General features: G+C 53.2%; 1 protein-coding gene across 1 annotated transcript; it reads right to left on the bottom strand.

The window, feature by feature from the left end:
• Window positions 1-482: 482 nt before the first annotated feature.
• LOC101825331 (alanyl aminopeptidase, membrane) lies at window positions 483-17,419 on the bottom strand. Its single transcript, XM_005077792.4, has 20 exons — window positions 16,459-17,419; window positions 15,893-16,035; window positions 15,677-15,813; window positions 14,026-14,152; window positions 13,787-13,941; window positions 13,530-13,643; window positions 13,287-13,430; window positions 13,080-13,145; window positions 12,908-12,973; window positions 11,060-11,235; window positions 10,785-10,873; window positions 10,053-10,186; window positions 9,899-9,954; window positions 8,800-8,947; window positions 5,217-5,308; window positions 4,553-4,663; window positions 4,272-4,439; window positions 3,456-3,596; window positions 3,034-3,115; window positions 483-1,029 (listed from the first exon to the last, which is right to left on the bottom strand). Exons 1-20 carry the CDS (start codon window positions 17,139-17,141, stop codon window positions 877-879), a joined length of 2,985 nt encoding a protein of 994 aa, XP_005077849.1. The 5' UTR covers window positions 17,142-17,419; the 3' UTR covers window positions 483-876.
• Window positions 17,420-18,488: the final 1,069 nt, after the last annotated feature.

Here is an 18,488-nt window from a genome sequence, read left to right as displayed (position 1 = left end):
GCAGCCACTCTCCGTTCATCCAGTCTTCCCAAGCTCTCCTCGCCCAGCGGCCTGCTCGCCTCTAACCCTCAGCCCAGCCCTTGGGGTCCCCTAGAAAATGCACCCTGGAGTGTGGAGGGGAGGTGCATGCCCCAGGTCATGACTCGGCATTAGGTCTGGGGTCTCTACTGTACTACCCTCCCCTGTTGTGCCAGGGGCCCAGGGTCTCTTTGACAATACGAGGGCCACGGCCATCACTCTGCCCCCTTGAGGTTTGGTAGGGTGGGTCCCGTGGGAGTCACCATATCCACCCTCTCAAGCTCCAGGAGGTTCCTCAGTGCCTGGAAACCTATCCTTGGAATCAGACTGCAACCAGCTGTGTGGAGTCAGGAGGCGTACTCCTTCTCCACCCCCCAGACCTACAGATGCCCCCTGCTCCCCTCTCCAGCCTCTGCCACCGTAACCGCGGTGTTGATCTCCCACTGAGCGACAAGTCTGGAAGCTCACTTTAGAAATTCTTTATTTACATTTTCTTTTAAAAATATATATATATAGATCTTGTGTCCTGATGATTCTTTGGTTCTGGATCTTGTGGAGAAAGTGGTAATGTGTGCAGGCTGACTCTATCTGGGCTGCCCTTTGTCCAGTAAAGTCTTAATCTGGCCTCAGAGCTGGGCTTCCCTGAGATCAGCCCCAGAGGCCTGGGCCTGGGGCAGAGTTGGCATGAGAGGCAAGGGCTGGGGGGTGCCAGAGCAGCCTGACAGGAGCAAGGGTGGCCCCATAGGGCCTTTGAGGGTAGGATGCTGGTGTCTGGAGCTCTGAGGACGGAGACCCTGCACAGGCTGCTGAGCTAGTCGTCGGTGTGGCACGGAGCCAGGCGGCTGTCAGGGCCGGGATCTACTGGCTGTTTTGAGTGAACCACTGGAGAACCACCTCCTTGTTCTCTTTCACCCACTTGATGTTGGCCTTCGTCTTCTCCAGGGCTTGCTCCAGAGCCCGAGTGCCTGAGCCAAAGCCCGTGTCTTTGTTCTCCTCCTGAAACCGCTCCAGCTGCCAGGAAAACAAAGTGTTAGATCAGGGCCGGCTCTCAAGCTCAGCCTCGGGAGAAGGGAGTTTCCCAGTCCTGTCTCTCACCCCAGGCACAGGTCCCTGGCGATGGAGACCAGATCTTGTTCCCTGTGTAAGGGGCCGGACCCCTCAGCACCCAGAAGCCGTGAAACCACAGCCCCAGGTGGAGTCTGCTCAGAAGGTGTGTGGGGCTTCCTTGTGCACTATTTCAATGAGTTAGCCCTGAGTTCAACTCAAGTATCTCAACCCAGTAATGAGCAAATGAAGCAGGTGCCACACGGAGCAGCCACTGCGGGGATTTCTGAATCTCAGATGATCCAGTTGCGTGAATGCCTAAGGAGCTTTGTTTTGTTTTGTTTTTAAAGGAAGGGGGTGGGTGTGGGGGTGCATCGCAGGAGGAGAGAGCTTGCTAAGCATGATCGAGCCCCTGGCTTCCAACCGCACCACTTCAAAACAATAAAGAGGGGTAGAAGACGGTTGCAAGTCAGACACCATGACTTCGTGCACAGACTCTGAAGGAATCCATGAAAGAGCTGTTAGAACTCGGGCTGAGCTACCTCTCACTGACAGTTTGCCCAGCGTGTGTAAAGCCCTCGCTTCCATCCCCAGCCCCAGAAAAACAAAAGGAAACTGAGAACTAATGATCCAGCAAGGTTTCATGATATAGAACCAGTATATGACATCGACTGTACACCTAGCGAGAGCCATGACCACCTGAGAAATGTTTGCAAATCCTGGGTCTGTATTCAAAACAAAGAACAACACAGCCACAAAGGGCAGCGGCCCAATTTAAAACCAGACGAAAGACATGAATAGTGGTTATTTCAGAGACATGCAAATGGCCAGTAAGCTCCCTCCAGCAGTCATCAAGAAAAGACCACAACAACACCCAGGGACACCGAGAAATTAGAACCATCCTACATTGCTGGCAGAAATGCTGCAACAGTAAATTTGCTCTGGACAACATTTTGGTCATTTATTCAAGAAAGTTAAACATGACCCAGGGAGTACACTCCTAGAAATATGCCCAGGAAAAATAGAAACATATGTTTGTATAAAAATATGTGCATGAGTGTCACAGCAGCACTATTCATAACAGCAAAAAAAAATGGGAACGACTGAAATGTCCATCAGCTGACAATGGATAAACAAGACGTGGTATATCTACACAATGGAATACTACTTAGCCATGCAAAGGAGCCATGTGCTTTTCTTAGGTGCTAAGGGAAAGAAGCCGGCACGAACGGGTCACATATTACAGAATTCCATTAAAAAGGTCACAAAATTTCATGATTCAATTTTGTGAAATGCAAGAATAAAGTAGCTTAGTGATTGCCAGGGGCTAGGGGGATGGGTAGGAATAAGGAGGAAATGCTAGCAGCTGCCAGTTGTCTTTGGGGAATAGGTGGCAAAGACTGGTTGTACAATCTCGCAAATGTGCTAGAAAGCGCTTAGAGTGTTACACGAATTGTAGCTCAGCTTTTAGGTAAGGGAATCTAGGTGCACAGGAATCTAGGGGCACAATCCTAGCTACTCGGGCGGCTAAGGCAGGACGATTGCTGGAACCCAGGAGTTCAGGGTTAGCCTAGGCAATCAATCAATGAATAAATACAGGGTTTTTTTTGTTTGTTTGTTTGTTTTTTGGTTTTTGGTTTTCTTTTTGTTTGTTTTTGTTTTGTTTTGTTTTGTTTTGGGTTTTCGAGACAGGGTTTCTCTGTGGCTTTGGAGGCTGTCCTGGAACTCTGTAGACCAGGCTGGCCTCAAACTCATAGAGATCCGCCTGCCTCTGCCTCCCGAGTGCTGGGATTAAAGGCGTGCGCCACCAACGCCCGGCGAATAAATACAGTTTTGAAATTCCGAGTTTTTCTTAATGGAAACATTAATATCTACAAAGTCTCTCTACTCGCCCTTGCTCTGCGAGTGGAAACCGCCACCTTCCACTGGAAAACTAGGAGAGCCCAGGGCTAGGAGAGCTCTGCTCCTTACCTGCTGCAGCTCGAATTCGGTGGAGAAGCGCCTGGTCACTCCCTGGATGAGATTGGCAAAGGAGAAAGATCCGCCTCCGTAACTGCGGGGTGAGGGAAGGATGAGCGTGAGCAGGGGCTGCAGGGCAGGCGGGGTGGGGGGGCAGGGGCAGAGACCTAAGGGGCATTCTCTGCGGTGGCAGGGATCTACAACCATTTTGAGGGAGATACGAGGAGACAAAACAAAATGACATCCCAGGTTCCCAAAGAGACCCCGCCAGGACATGCAGAAGGTAAATCTTAAACACAGTTCAGGCTGCAGGTCCCTGACTCCTTGTCCTTGTAGGAGATTTTTCTCCTGGCTTCAGTTTTCTTTCTAAATGGGAAAGTCCAGCATGGAGTGCAGCCTGGCCTTTGATAGTCCAACACCCCAATCAGACTCACTTCTCAAAGAGTGTCTTCCAGTTGCTTCGGACAAAGTCCCAAACCAGAGGTTGCCCGGCCACATTACTGGCAATGCTGATGATGGTGGAGGTGGCATCCTGCCTCCGGATGTAGTCAGGATTCAGAGTGTAGCTCAGGTACCTGTGGGCAGGAGAATAGGGCTGGGGCCACTTGGGGACCGTAGTCCCGGATACAGGTGTGGGAGCCTGATGTCGCCCACACAGTCACCACCTCTTGTATCACTCAGCGTCCCTTTAATGTGTGAAGAGCTGTGTGTACTACCTCCCCTCTGCACGAGGGAAACTGAGGCACCCGCACAGGGCTCCCAGGATCACTGGCCGTACAAGTATGTGCTGCCATGCAGCTCTCTGAGAACAGATAAGAGAGGGAAGGAATTCCAGCCGTCACAGCCCTCACACCTGGTAAGGTGGCCACTCCTCACTTGGAAGTTAAAGGACACTCAGCCGAACTGTCTGTCACTAACACTGATGGAGCAAAGAATGTGACTGGCTGTCGTGGGTCCAGGGGTCGCGGTGTCCTGTGGTCTCTGGAACTGTGCCTGTCTGGCCTCCGAAAGGGCTACCAGGGTGGGTGGGAGAGAGCTCACCAGGTGCAGGAGACCCTGCCCGGAGGCTCAAAGCAGAGCCCACAGCATTAAGAGCTAGGGACCCTGACCCTGTATTCCAGTCTTGGCTCAGTCAGCCTGTGTGTGGTCTTTGGGCAAGCAATTGTTTGGCTCTGAGCTTGTCTATCCTCACCAGCTGCTGGTGAGGAGCATGGGCTTGGCTGAGTCTGTGGGTGGGAGCAGGCCCTCACCTGTTCAAAATCCACACGTCCTTGCTGCAGGCCAGGGCTGTTCGGAGTTTGTCTGCCTCGTTTACCAGAGTGGCATTCCGGAACTGATCCCAGGCAAAGTTCCACTCTTCCACGCCGCCGAAAGAAATGGCATTGCAGTAGACAGTAGACCGAAGGTTGGGGTGGATCCTGGTGTGGAGGAGTAAGGAGCAGAGCATCAGTGAAAAGTGGGAAGCAAGGAGTTGCCGGTGACTGGCCCGGGGCTCTATTTAGCGCCAGGGGCAGATGAGGGGAACACTCACGGGTTGTTAGTAGAGTTGCTCATCCATTGACTATAAAGCCCAGAAACCAGGTCCTTACACTCTTTGAGACCACTGGAGCAGGCTGTGCTGATGGCATTGACTTCATTGTACCTGGCCCAGGGAGACATGTGGTTAGCACTTCCTGCCCAGACACCCACCGAGACTGTCCTCTCAACACACAGCCAGGGGCCTAAGGCTCTGTGGTCCACGTGACCCTTTGGGGCTTTCCCTGTTGGCTTCCTGCCTGTGGCCTGGGATTTCTTGGTTCCTCGGGCTTTCCATTTGAGTCTTAATGAAGTCAGGACTGGGCATGTAGCTCAGTTTGTAGATGTTCGTAGCATTCAGAAGCCCAGGGTTGATTCCTAACACTGTACAAATGAGTGTGGTGGTGCACACCTGTAATTCTAGCACTTGAGAGGCCGAGCAGAAGGATCCAAAGTTCCAGGCCAGCCTGGGCTACATAAGTCCCTGTGGCAAAGAAACCCACAAAACTCAAAAGAGGCCAGAAGAGCCCACAGGCCAAGTGGGTCCACAAGAAACCCCCTGCTCCTAGGTGGGCTCTCTCCCTGGCTGGTGGTCAGACATGGAAGGTTCCAGAGGAGAACACTTCCAGGTGGTGTTCCCAGCTCTCAGACAGCTCCAAGCTCACAAAAGTCACACTCACTGTTCCATCAGGGTTTCTGGGATATTGGTCCAGTTGCTGGTTGTATCTTTGAAGTGTTCAAAGAGGGGCGTGACTTGCTTCCTCAGGTAACTCTGGGGAAAGAATGTAGGAGTAGTGTCAAGGACCCAGGTCCACCGCCTGGACCAGCAGCCTCTGTAGGCCTGAATGGGTGCTGGCAGGCAGGGAGAGGTCAGGGGGTACCCAAGGCCAGCACCTCAAGTCTGGGTTTCAATTGACGGGGTTGGCATTCTTTCTGCTCAAAGCCAGAGTCGGCCCTAACCGGCTCTGTCCCCCATCATTGTTCCTGTAACACCAGGTCTCCCTCCCTGTCTTACTGCGAGTAACTCAGGAATCACATAAGCAAACACAGAGAATGGACCCAAACTATGGTTTTTAGACTGGCAAGTTCCTCCCCTCCTCGTGCATTCCTTTCTTAGCCTGGGTTTAACCCCGGGTGCTGCTCTTCTCACCTAACCTCCTACCAGCCCCACACTCTCATTAAATGAAAATCCTTTGCAGAGTCTGGCTTGATGTGGCAGACCGACTTTTGTGATGAACTGAAGCCATTATCCAACGGTAAAGGAATGGACCTCTCCCCTCCCCAAGCATGCCTTTGTTTTACAGGAGAGCTATGGTGGCTGTGATGCCAACACAGGGGATCTGGGAAGTGAGGAGGGAGACAGGCCCAGCCTGGCAGAGATGAAGGATTTGCCACCAAGCTTCTGCAGAAAAGGACTTGCTAACCAGACCGTGGTGGTGCACACATTTAATCCCAGGACTTGGGAGGCAGAGGCAGTCAGATCTCTGAGTTTGAGGTCAGCCCAGTCTACGTAGAGACAGAGTTCCAGGACAGTGAAGGCTACACAGAGAAATCCTGACTTGAAAAAAAAAGGAAAAAGAAAAAGGAAAGGAAGGAAGGCAGGAGGGAAGGAAGGAAGTGAGGGAGGGAGGGAAGGAAGGAAGGGAGGGAGGGAAGGAGGGAGGCAGGGAGGAAAAGAGGGAGGGAGGAAGGAAGGAAGGAAGGAAGGAAGGAAGGACAAACTTGCTGTATTGAGGCTCAAAATTAAAGGGCGTGGGGTAAGGCCAGGGCTGTGAGCAGAGGCTGGAATCCAAGTCTGTAAGTCAGACTCCAGCCTGGCCCCGTGTCCAGTGGCAGCTGCCCTCATCCACAGGAGGTGCTAGGCCAGAGAGGCTGGGGGTGCTGGGCCCCGCACAGTGAGAGGGTTACAAGGTCGGAGGTGGAGGCTTCCATCAGTTCCCACTCTGACCCTCACGAGGGGGCACTGCCAGCTTCATTACACACAGCAGAGGCCCACGCCGGAGACAGCAGACAATCTTGAGAGAGCATTTAGGACCTCTGTCTATTCTTTTGATTTTGCTATGTAGACTAGGCTGAACTCACTCAGAGATCCTCCTATCTCTGTCTCCTGAGTGCTGGGATAAATGTGTGCACCACCACGCCCTTTTGTGGGCCCCTGTTCTGTTCCAGTTCTGGTACGGCTTTGGATCACTGTTTATTGCCTCACTCTCAAATCCCAGAAGGCCTCTCAGCCGCCAACTTGACAGGAGACCAAAACAAACATAAACCTCATATGAAACAAGTCAACAGAGGGGGAAAAAAGAGACTTCAAAAGCCCTCTAATTACTACCCTGAAGAGAGATGAGAAGACGCTGGGACCAGAAACGAGGAATAGAAACATCCTGAAGGTGAGAGGCAAACATTGAGGGGACCCTCCCTGGGGGAGAGTGAAGAGCCACCAAGCTAAACTCGGAGGGACATAAAAACCAGGCCCAGGCAAGAGAGAGAAGTGGAATTACTCAGACCCCCAGAGAGACATGACTCGGACAAGACAGGGAGCAACTTCAGAGGGACGGACAGTAAGATAGCTCTGGCACAGCATATCCATGTCCAAGCTGGCAAGGCCCAGACTGGCACGCCAGGACTGCTACAAGAGCCCAGAAGCTTCCAGGAAGGAAAACTGGTCACATACCAAGAACTGGGAATGACAAAAAGCCCTGGGCTTTTCAACCTCAACCTGAGGATCCTGGTGTCAACAGACCCGGACCTTAGACATCCTGAGGAATGATTTCCAATTCAGAAACCTTCCAAACCCAGATGAATTCTCAGTTCAGTGTGAAAGCAGAAAAAACGCATTCCTACCCTCCCTCACAAACCCTTGCCCCAAACTCTCAGAATGAGAGGAAATGGATGAGGGAGCCAGGGGACCTGGGAAGCAGAGCAATCCTCACTCAAGCAGAAGAGCAGGGCCTTGTGCATGGCCTGAGTGACAGTCCTGGGAGTGGCAGAAGACCCCAGGGAATACACGGACCCTGCTAAGGGATCAGTCCAGGGAGCCTTACTAGGCAGGGGACACGGGTGCCAACACAGCACTCCAGCTGGCTCCTAAGGGAACACGGACACCAGGTGTGTGCTGAACGCTGGTATTGTGACTGCACTACACCGTACCCAGCTTGGGAGGATCCCGGAAATCACGAGAAAGTTCTGTTTGCCAAATAGGCATTTGCTATCCTATGCTGATAGTGGGTTGCTTTTAAGTTTAATTAAAAAAAAAAAGCTGGGTGGTGGTGTGGTGGTGGCTCACGCTTTTAATCCCAGCACTTGGGAGGCAGAGGCAGGCAGATCTCTGTGAGTTCAAGACCTGCCTGGTCTACAGAGTGAGTTCCAGGACAGCCTCCAAAGCCACAGAGAAACCCTGTCTCAAAAAACCAAAAAAATTTTTAAAAGATAAAAAGTATAAATATAAAAGATAGCTGGAGAGCACTTGCGCACACACATAATCAACCAATCAAATCTCAACAATAACTCTTAAATGTGGTCTACAGAGCTATGAACCTTCCACCAAATGAGCATCACAGTGTAGCTCAGCCAATCCCAGCTAGCAGACACTTAAGCATTTCTGTGTCTGCTGTCTGCTCTTTTATGAAGGATGCAATGGACATCCATGGGTGTGGCTTCATGCTGAGCCAGCTCCCACATCTTTGGTCTCTCCAGTGGAACCATCACATGTCTAGGCCATGCTATGAATGTGCCAAAGCCTGTAAGACCAGTGCCTCACTGCCAGCCCGGGGGGATGGGCTGCGGTGACCAGTGCCTCACTGCCAGTCCGGGGGATGGGCTGCGGTGACCAGTACTGCTGTGTACAGCTACCTAAGGCACATGGCTGGTCAGACAGGCCTCTAGCCTTCCAGGGCAATGTCCTCTCTGGGCCTTCCCAAAGCATTAATTTCTCATATTTCACATTGGTGGATTTTGCTAGGAATCTTGTCTTCATTTGGGGGGCAGGGGGCCTGCTCCTTCTAGAGTATACAGTGTTCTGTCAGCATGTACGCCTGGATGCCAGAAGAGGGAACCAGATCTCATTGTAGATGGTTGTGAGCCACCATGTGGTTGCTGGGAATTGAACTCAGGTCCTCTGGAAGAGCAGCCCGTGCTCTTAACCTCTGAGCCACCTCTCCAGCTCCCCCCTCCCTCACCTATTTTCTGGAAAGAGCTTGGACAGGTAGTGCACCTGTTGACTTCCCAGTGGTGTAACTCAGACACCGGGGTGGCAGCAACTCATACCTTCATGGGGCCATAGACCTCGGAGCGGTCGAACATGAGCTGGAAGTAGCTGAGGCTGCTCAGGGCGGCCTCCCAGGGCATGTACTCAGTTTCATTCTGGAGAAAGAGGGTGTTGTCCAGCGCCAGAGTGATGGGCACCTTTTGAGCACTGGAGACAAACAGGAAGGCCCAGTCAGCACCCACCCATCCCAGCTACACCCTGGAGACCCTATCAGGTTCTCAAGGACACACCCAAGCCTAGGTCCCCTGACGCCTTCATATTTTCCATGGGGGAAGACGTGACACAGGTACTTTATGGTGCCACCAGTGGGGCCCCACCTCAATCTACTGCCAGTCATGTTTTCTTTCCTAGTATCCTCACTTTATTAGTTTTCATTGTGATAATTGTTTTGTCTTTTTATTATTTTTTTTTTTTAGTTTTTGAGACAGAATCTCTCTGTGTAGCCCTGGCTGGGTTGGAACTCATTATGTAGACCACACTGGCCTTAGCCTTGAAACCAGAGATTCACCTGCTTCCAAATGCTGGGATCAAAGGTGTGCACCGTCACCTGTGGTGAGATGTATACTGACTTCCCCAAAGACACACTGCTCAAAAGAGTCAGAGCTCAGAACTCCATGCTCCCAATCCTGCTGAAGTTCTTTTTGTTTTTATTTGTGTGTGTGTGTTCCTGTGGATGTGTCCATTTGTGCCTGTGTGAATGTATCTGAGCGTGGAGGCTAGAGGCCAATGTTGGGTGTGTGTCTTCCTCCATCACTCTCCGTCTTATTTTTTGAGACAGGGTCTCTCTGTCCTTCTCATCCCAAATTTGTTTGTAAGCACCAAGTGCAGGCCTGGGGTACACACAGCATTCTGGGAAGCTGCTGCTGTGGGTGGGAAGAGGACGGTAGAGCAGGACGGGCCTGTGGTGGCTGCTGTGACACTTGGAGTAAGGTATTCTTACACTGTCAGAGTTCTTCTCTGTGGAATGGTCATGTGGGACCCCAGGAAGCTGCTCTGGTAGCCCCTGGCATAGCACCTGGTGGCGTCTAGGACAGCAGGGGGAGCTGGGTTCAGTCGCCATCAGTCACAGGCTTCTGTCTCAGTCAGGAGGGCACTCACCTGGCCAGGTCGAAGGAGTCATGGATGATCTGCGCACGGTTGATGGCAGGGATAGCCTAAAAAAGGGAAACAGTGTGACTTTGGGCTTACGATAGGGGACAGACCTTGCCGTTTGATGGTCCACCATACCACGGGGGGGGGGGAGGGTACCCACAGAAAGGTCCGTCTGCAGCTGTTTCTGGATCTTCTTCCAGTTGTTGTCATCATAGTTCACCTGGTAGTAGCCTGTCACACCGAGATTCAGCAAGACCCACTCGTCCTCAGAGGTCTGGAAGCTGGCATTCTGGTCTGTGGAGCAGGGCTGAGGTCAGGGCTGAGTGGAGTGGACCAGAAGGCCATGAAGGACCCCAAGCCTCCTCTCAGCATCTATCTTGCCTAGCCAACTTCCACCGGTACCCTGCATAGGTGCAGCTCACTCTCTGGGCCTTTGCGTGGAACTGAGCCCGACTCCTGGCTCACCACCCCAGCCACCCCAGCCAGACTCTACAGTTAGGCTGTCAGGGGGGTTCCTGGATGTTTCTAACTGCTTGCCTTCCTTCTCCTGCCTGTGAGTGCCTGGTCTTCACCTCCGATTCTTCAGTGCCTGGTCATATAAGGCAGCTCACTGTACCTGCCAGTCACTGTCCTAAGCAGTTTACAGGAATTCTCTCCTGTAATCCTCACACAGCTTAATGGAGCAGATACAGTCAACTTGATAGAAAGAAGATGAAGGCCAGAGAGGGATGTAACTTGTCCAAGACTACACAGAAGCAAGGTGAAGTTGGGAACAAAGGCATCAGCTCCATTTGTTGAGTGAAATAAAGAAGGGAATCTTCGCTCAACTCCCCCACAGCCCCCCTCCCAGAACATGGGCCAGGAGCCAGCAGATAAGGCAGGGCTGTATTACCTTTCTGGGTGTCCAGCCAGTAGTTACCCAGCTTCTGGTCCTGCTGTGTTCCACCTTTGAGATACGGAATGGGCACGATCCAAGTATAGCTGCAGAGAGAGGCCCGGGGCAGCAGATGATGATGGGCAACTCGTGGGCGCACCATGGGTACCCCTCTCAGGTGCCCAGTGATGGTCCAACACCAGTACCAAGTGTCACCATCACTCCACGCGATCCTCCTTCCTTGTGGCCCACCCTTCCCTGGGACCCAGCCCTTGGTGACCCTATGTGCTCACTTAAACTCCGAGGGGCGGGTGACATTGGACTGGGGGTCAAGGAGGAAGTGTTCCTGGGAGATATCTCCTGTAGTGGTGTTCAGAGTGATAACGGGAAAGCCCATCTGTAGAATCCAGCGGTCCATGATGGTGCTCACGTTGGCTGGGAGTTCAATTTCTGTCTGGTTATCCACCGCCTGTTTGAGGGGCACAGTGTGACTGTCAAACCACCGTCCTCCAGTGCCTACCACCCAGGCAGCCTCTGCAGATTCTGGCCAGCCTAGGCCTGTGGTGCCGCCTATGCAGGGCAGGGGGCAGAGGACGAGGGACCCCATCCTGCTCTGCCTCTCATCGTCTGCCCGGTGCTGAGCAAGCTGGAGAAGTCTATGCCCCCAGCTCACTCCACATTGATGGTACATCTGTGTGTGCCCCCAAGCTGTGGCCCACGGCCAGGGCACCTTCTGAATGTTAGAGATGAGAGGAGCAGAGAGAGAAAAGGCAGGAGCAAGGGACAGGGCTGTGGGGTGTGGAGGAAAAGTACCCCAATGCCACAGCCTGTGTTACTGTTTTCATGGATTTTTTTCATCTTTTTTCAAATGTGTGAGCCTGCTTTTGTAGTCACAGCAAAAAGCCAAAGACGTCTGCTAATAAGTGAAGCCGTGAACCCCTGAAAACTGGGCAGCGGAGGCACTGTCAGAAGGGAAAGTGGAGGCAGGGGAGTCTGGAGCCACAAAAGACAGAGAAGGGAAGGGGGTCAAGCTTTGCTGGAGGGCGGGAAGGTAGAGGAAAGATCGATGGGGCTCCACCAGGTCAGCTGCCGGAATGGGGGCGGGGCAACAGACCAGGGAGAAGGGAGAGGGGGCACTGGAACCTGCCCAGCTGTGACTCTGTGATATCCCTTCCCCAGTGAAATGACCTTGGGGCCCAGGAGGACACAACAGCAGCCAGGGAGTGACTGGGCAGGAAGACAGGGCCCTAGGACTCTGGAGGAAACATTAACGGGAGAGGTGGGTGTGGCTGAGGAGGGGTGGGCAAAGTCTGCCGAGAAGACTGGGAGGCAAGCAGGGATGGGGACCACAGAGTGACGCAGGCTCACGGGGAGGCTGGACTCCAGCCCTAAGGAGAAACAGGAAGGAGAGGGACCTCTGGGGAGGGCAGGGGGCCTTGGGAGCTGGGGGATGGGATGTGAAGCAGGGAAGGACAGAGCGTCAGAGTTTGCATCCAAGATTCTGGACGTGGCAGGTAGGGAGAGCCACAGGGCACAGGCAGCCGAGAGTGCTGAGTCAGTTAAACGGCTGGCTCCAAAGTTCTGGCAGAAGAAAGAGGAAAAGGAGGGTAGGGAGGAGGTAGCAGTGTGGGCGTAGGCGCCCTCAAGTCCAAGCTCTCAGCACTAAGTGACACAAGGCCCACCACAGTGCATCTAAGCAAGCCGCTCAAGTGGGCCAGCCCTGGTGGTGCAGGCCAGTAGGATATGCTGTAGAGGCAAACACAGGAGGATCTCTGAGTTCGAGGCCAGCCTGGTCTACAGAGCAAGTTCCAGAACAACCAAGGCTACACAGAAAAACTCTCTCTGGGGGTGAAGGGGGGAAGGTGAATGTGTTGGCAACCATCTGTAATTCCAGCACTAAGATGAGATGGGGAGTCGACTGTTCATGCAGAAAAAAGATAGGCCCTGCCTCAGAAACAAGATGGGAGAACCCACTAAAAACATTTTCAAAAAAAAAGGACCTGAGCTGACAGGGAGCAGGGGTCTTACCCACCCTCTTTAAGGAGCCACCTTTATACCCATTATATGGACTCATCACTGAGGCTCCCAAATTTTGCATAGTCTCCCACACGCTGTTCCCAGGGAATGTGAGCGTTACCCACCTTCTGCAGGTGCTCCCACAGGTCCAGATAAACAGTGTTGGAGTATTCGAAGGCATGGAGATAAGACTGTGGGACGACAAATCTTGGTCAGGGTCGGGTGGTTCTCAGGGCTGCGGAAGGCTGTGCTAAGGGAAAGCCACCTCGCAGAGGGACCGCCTGGAGCTGTACTCACTGAAAGGCCCTTCTTGAACAGGTCCTCTGTCAGGAAACTAGACAGCATCCTGAGGACCGAAGCTCCCTGGAGTAGGGTGAGAGGGAGCTCAGAAGGCCAAGCTGGCTACAAGGGACCGACACCCCCAGAGCAGCAGCTGTGCTGAGGCCCTCTGTGGGATAGATCCCGCCCCTCTCCCCTCGACTCCTCCAAGAGGCCAGGCAGCACCTTGCTGTAGGTGATGCTGTCAAACAGCTCACTGATCTGGGCTGGCGTGTTGACCTCGTCGGCAGGGCTGGACAGCGGGTGGGAGGAGGCAAGAGCATCCACGGCCATCACTCGATACACTTCGTTCTGCACTATGAGGTCTGTCTGCAGAGTCCCCAAACGCCGTCAGGAGACCGGCCCAGGAGGGGCAGCCTGGGCAGTCCACTCTCCCACCTTGGCCCAATTCCCAGAGTGGTGGCTCACCAGATTCCAATTGGGCTCTGCACTATCAGCACCCAGATACTCCACGTAGGAGGCAAAGCCCTCGTTCAGCCACAGGTCATTCCACCAGGCCACCGTCACCAGGTTACCAAACCACTGCAGGGGACACAGATGAGTCTGCTGAGCTTCCCGGGCCTTGCCATCCACCGTTAATAGCATCTAACCACGTGCTGACTGTCTGCTAGGCACGGGAGGCCTGGGCACTCCAAGGCCTCCGTTCCTTCTTGCTTCTCCCATACCTGATGGGCCAGCTCATGAGCAATCACGGTGACCACCCGCTCCTTGTTGCCGATGGAGGAGGACTTGGGATCATAGAGCAGGGCATTCTCTCGGTAGGTCACTAGGCCCCAGTTCTCCATGGCTCCGGCGTTGAAGTCAGGCAGGGCAATCTGGTCTGTGGAGGGGAGCCACGTGTCAGCGGGAGGGCATGGATGGGATCCTAGCACTACCTCCCCATGAAGACCCCATGGCCACTCACCAGACTTCTCCAGAGGGTAGGGTGTATCATAATGTTGGGCGAAGAAGCTCAGGATGGGGCCTGTCACACTCAGGGCGTAAGCACCATGGCCCTCCTCGATGGCACTGGGCCGAGCCCAGATTCGAATCTGCAGGATGAGAGGGAAGAGGTCAGGTTTGGGATCCTAAGGAGAGTGAGTCCATGATAAATCAGGATGGGAACCAACTAGATTAAACTGAGAAATCTGAGCATGGCATCATATGCCTATAGACTCAACACTGGGGAGGCAGGAGGGTTACAAGTTCAAGGCCAGCCTGGTGCCTTAGTGGACTCTATCTTAATATTTAAAACAGAAGGGTGGAGCAATGGCTCAATGGCTATGCTGGCTAATTTTATGTCAACATGAGAGGCTAACGTCATCTGAGAGAAGGGAACCCCAATTGAGAAAATGCCTCCATTTCTCATTGGGTTGTAAGCAAACTAGTTAGTGATTGACGGGGGAGGTCCAGCCCATTGTGGGTGGTGCCACTTCTGGGCTGGTGGTCCTGGGTTCTATAAGAAAGCAGGCTGAGTGCCGGGCGGTGGTGATGCACGCCTTTAATCCCAGCACTCGGGAGGCAGAGGCAGGCGGATCTCTGTGAGTTCGAGGCCAGCCTGGTCTACAAAGTGAGTTCCAGGACAGCCTCCAAAGCCACAGAGAAACCCTGTCTCGAAAAACCAAAAAAAAAAAAAAAAAAAAAAAAAAAAGAACACTGACTGCTCTTCTAGAAGACCTGGTTCAATTCCCAGCACTCACATAGCAGGTAACAACCATTTGTAACTCCAGTTCCAGAGGATCTGATGCCCTAGGACACTTACATGTAGGCAAAACACCCACACACACAAAACAAACTTGTTTTAAATTTTAAAAAGGGGGCCAGGCATAGTGGCATACAACTTTAATCCTCGTTTTCGGGGACCAGAAGCAGGCAGATCTCTGTGAATTCTAGGACAGCCTGGTCTATACAGTGAGCTTTAGGACAGACAGAAGACTTGTCTCAAAGACCCTGTCTCAAAGAAAATAATCTAAGAGGCTGGAGAGCGGGTTTAGAGGTTGAATGCCTGCTGTTCTTCCAGAGGACCCAGGGTTGATCCCTAGTACCCAGGTCTGGTGGTTCACAACCACTGTAACCCAGCCCCAAGAGATCGGACACTTCCTCCCGGTCTCCACAGGCATCTGCATTCCTGAGCATGTGCCCGCATACAGATACACACTCATACTCATAATCAAAAGCACGCTTTAAAATGGGCTTTTAAAAAAGGGGTTGGTAATATAAACCAGACTTAGAACTCTTGTATAGTATACACAAGGCCCCAGGTTCAATCCCCATAGTGTAGAAAACAAACAAAAACCCAGCAATGCAGAGCTACAGAGAAACTGACTCAGAAAACAAACAAACAAAACAAACCAGCAATGCCGTGTCTCCTACGGTCACAAGCTTCCCTAAGGAAGCAGAATTGTGATTTCCCCATGCATTCCAAACACAGACTGGGAAGTACTTAAGACGCCTGGGATCACTTGGAGCTGGGACTAAACAGCCTAATAATTCAGAAGCTAGTACTGCGAAAATCTGAGTAGGTCCCTCAAGCCAGGGCCAGTGCTATCCGAGGACATACAAGCCCAGTTCCATACCTGGACATTATTGGGTGAGACATCTTCCACATATTTGAATTCGCTCACAATGTAGGCCAGCAGGTACGTGGACATCTTGGGAGTGGGGTGGAATTCTGTGATGTTCCAGGAAGGGTCTTCCTGAAAGGGACTGGAACCTGAGCATAGGACATGTAAGTGTGTGGGTTTCTTGCTCTGCACTCCCGTCCAGAGCAAACCCAGGGCAGCCAGGCTCACCTTTGGGAAGCATGTTAGACAGAGCTGTGAAGTTGCTGGGGTGGATGAGTGTGATATTGAATATGGCCTTCATGGCTGGCTCATCGAAGCAGGGGAAGGATTTCCGGGCATCAGGAGCCTGCATCTGCGTTGTGGCCACCACTCTGTCCAAATCAGAGAGTTAGAGAGGGTTTCTTTAGGGGACAGAAGAAAGGATGCATGGAAGGCTGTCCCCACCTCCTTCCTGCCTTTCACCCAACCCCAGACAGCCTCCGGACCCTGGTCAACAAGCTGCCATGGGAGACCAAAGCTTCCAGACTCCACCCAAACCCTGGCAGGCTCCATGCCTGCGTGAGCTCAGGGGTCATCCCAGACAATTTTCTCTACCCTCAGTGATCCTGTCCATCCAAGGCATCCTTCCAGTCCACATCCCTGGGCTGTGGAAGACGGTGACCCCAGAAACTACCCACACACACACACTACAGACGAGAAACAAGGCTACTGCGGTCTCCCGAAGGTTCCAGCCCCCGTTCCATGGTCCCCAGATGTAGCCGCATCCCAGCCTGTGCCCAGGCCCTGGAACTTACTTCTTGATGCCGTCCTCCATGTACTCGCTGCGGTAGAAGCCAGCCAGGTCATCGGCCAGTTCCCCCTGGAACTGACTTTCCATGGCATACTGATTGCCCTTGGTCAGGGATCCCCCCAGGTGTACCACCAGGTACTCGGTGCGCTCTACCAGCTCGGTTTTGGTGATGGCAGGGGCCTGGGAACCATCCAGGGCTCGCAGCGCCACCATGTGGCCTGCCTTGAGGGTGTAGTTGAGTTTTTTGCTGTGGATGATGATGACATCTGTGGCGTTGTTACAGGTAAAGTGGACGGTACTGTTACCTTCAAAGATGTACAAGCCCTGTTCGTTGGGAGTGAGGTAGGGCCTCAGAGTCACCTGGTAGGAGTCAGGTATCAGGGTCTTGGGCAGGCGGTACTGATTCCAAGGTTTGCTTTCATCTGCAGGTATGGTTGGGGTGGCGGTAGAGGTGGTGGTGGTTGAGGTGGTGGCGGTAGAGGTGGTGGTGGTCGAGGTGGTGGTGGCCGAGGTGGTGGTGGTTGAGGTGGTGGTGGCTGAGGTGGGGGCTACGGCAGAGTTCTCTGCATTCTTGTTCTTCTCTTGAGCGTAGACCACCGACAGGGCTATGATGGTGCACACAGCTGCCACACCCAGCAGGATGCCCAAGATGCCCAGGGTCTTGGAAATGTAGAAACCCTTGGCCATGATGCTGGTGAGCAGGTAGCTCCGAGTGGCTCAGGCCAAGCTGGGAGCAGAGCAGCCCCGGGCCAGCTTATATCTCACAGGGGGCGGGCCCCTCTGCCTTTGGATTGGGCAAATATTAACCAGGGCTCAGGCAAAGGTCGCTAGCCTAGATAGGGGTATTCTCTGCCCAGGCTCTGGAGAGATCAGAAATGAAACAGAGTGCAAAGCTGGCTTGGGGTGGGGGTGCCTTGTGGGAGCAAACCGTGTCTGGTTACAGGCTGCAGGTGGCCTGGAGGGTGGGGGGTGTCGGGCGGGGCTGGGGCTGAAGGGCAGGCTGCAGGCTGCAGGCTTGGCACCCGGAGGGCAGAGGGGAAGGCAGGCGACACTGATCTACCTGCAAGCACAAGTGGAGGGGACAGAAACAGGGGGGTTAAAGTTAGACTCTGCAAAGGAATCACCAGGCCCAAGAGGTGGGACAGGCAGAGCAGAATGAAGACAATTCCCAACTGGGGCATCCACCTTTGGGCTGGGTTCCCTGAGGGGTGCCAGGGACCCCTTGGGGCATTCTGCAGATTCTCTCCCTTTCTCTCCTGCCCAAATCCTTTCCTCTCAGCTCCCCAAGGGAAGCAAAATGAATCTCTTTTCCTTCCTCCCTCTCTCCCTCCCTATCTCTCTTTCTTCCCTTCTTGAAAATAGTTACAGCTTCCCCTCATGAGTACCAGTAATCCCCCTCAGTTTTGCCTAACATATTAAAGAGGAAGCACATGGACCATCCCACCGCAGAAGCTTAGCACGGCGGCCCTCCTGCCCCTAGAACATTCTCCTTCCCCAGTCCTGCCTCTCAGACCGCAACACTGTCTGATGCTCACCCCAACACCCAGTTCACCCCATCTCCTCACAGCAGTCAGCAGACCCTGCTGTGTTCTCATGAATTCCCTGCTTCCTCCCGTGTCCTCAAGCCTACTCATCACACATCAGCCCACTGCATTCCACTGTTTCAAGCCTTCTTTTTGCTCCATACAAGCCAGGCTCCACCTTCCTAAGGGGCCTACACACCGTGTGCAGAAGTCAGCCTGCACCCTCCCTCAGCCCAGGAACACACACACACACACACACACACACACACACACACACACACACACACACACGCGCGCGCACACACGCACACACACGCACACACACGCACACGCACACGCGTGCGCACACGCGTGCACACACACACACACAGACATGGTCTTCAGACTTCATCCAGCCCCTCTACCTCAGGACCTTTGCACGTGCTGTACGTACTGCCTGGACAGACTGCTCTTCACTCTAACTCTAGCGTCTATTGGCTCTTCAAGTCTTAGAGAAGCTACCCTCCCTCCT

This window comes from Mesocricetus auratus, unplaced genomic scaffold (genome assembly GCF_017639785.1).
Source record: "Mesocricetus auratus isolate SY011 unplaced genomic scaffold, BCM_Maur_2.0 Super-Scaffold_4256, whole genome shotgun sequence".
In the NCBI taxonomy this organism is placed as follows: domain Eukaryota; kingdom Metazoa; phylum Chordata; class Mammalia; order Rodentia; family Cricetidae; genus Mesocricetus; species Mesocricetus auratus.
The sequence above is the reverse complement of the archived record's forward strand: the minus strand, read 5'-3'. Positions and strand labels throughout refer to the sequence as shown.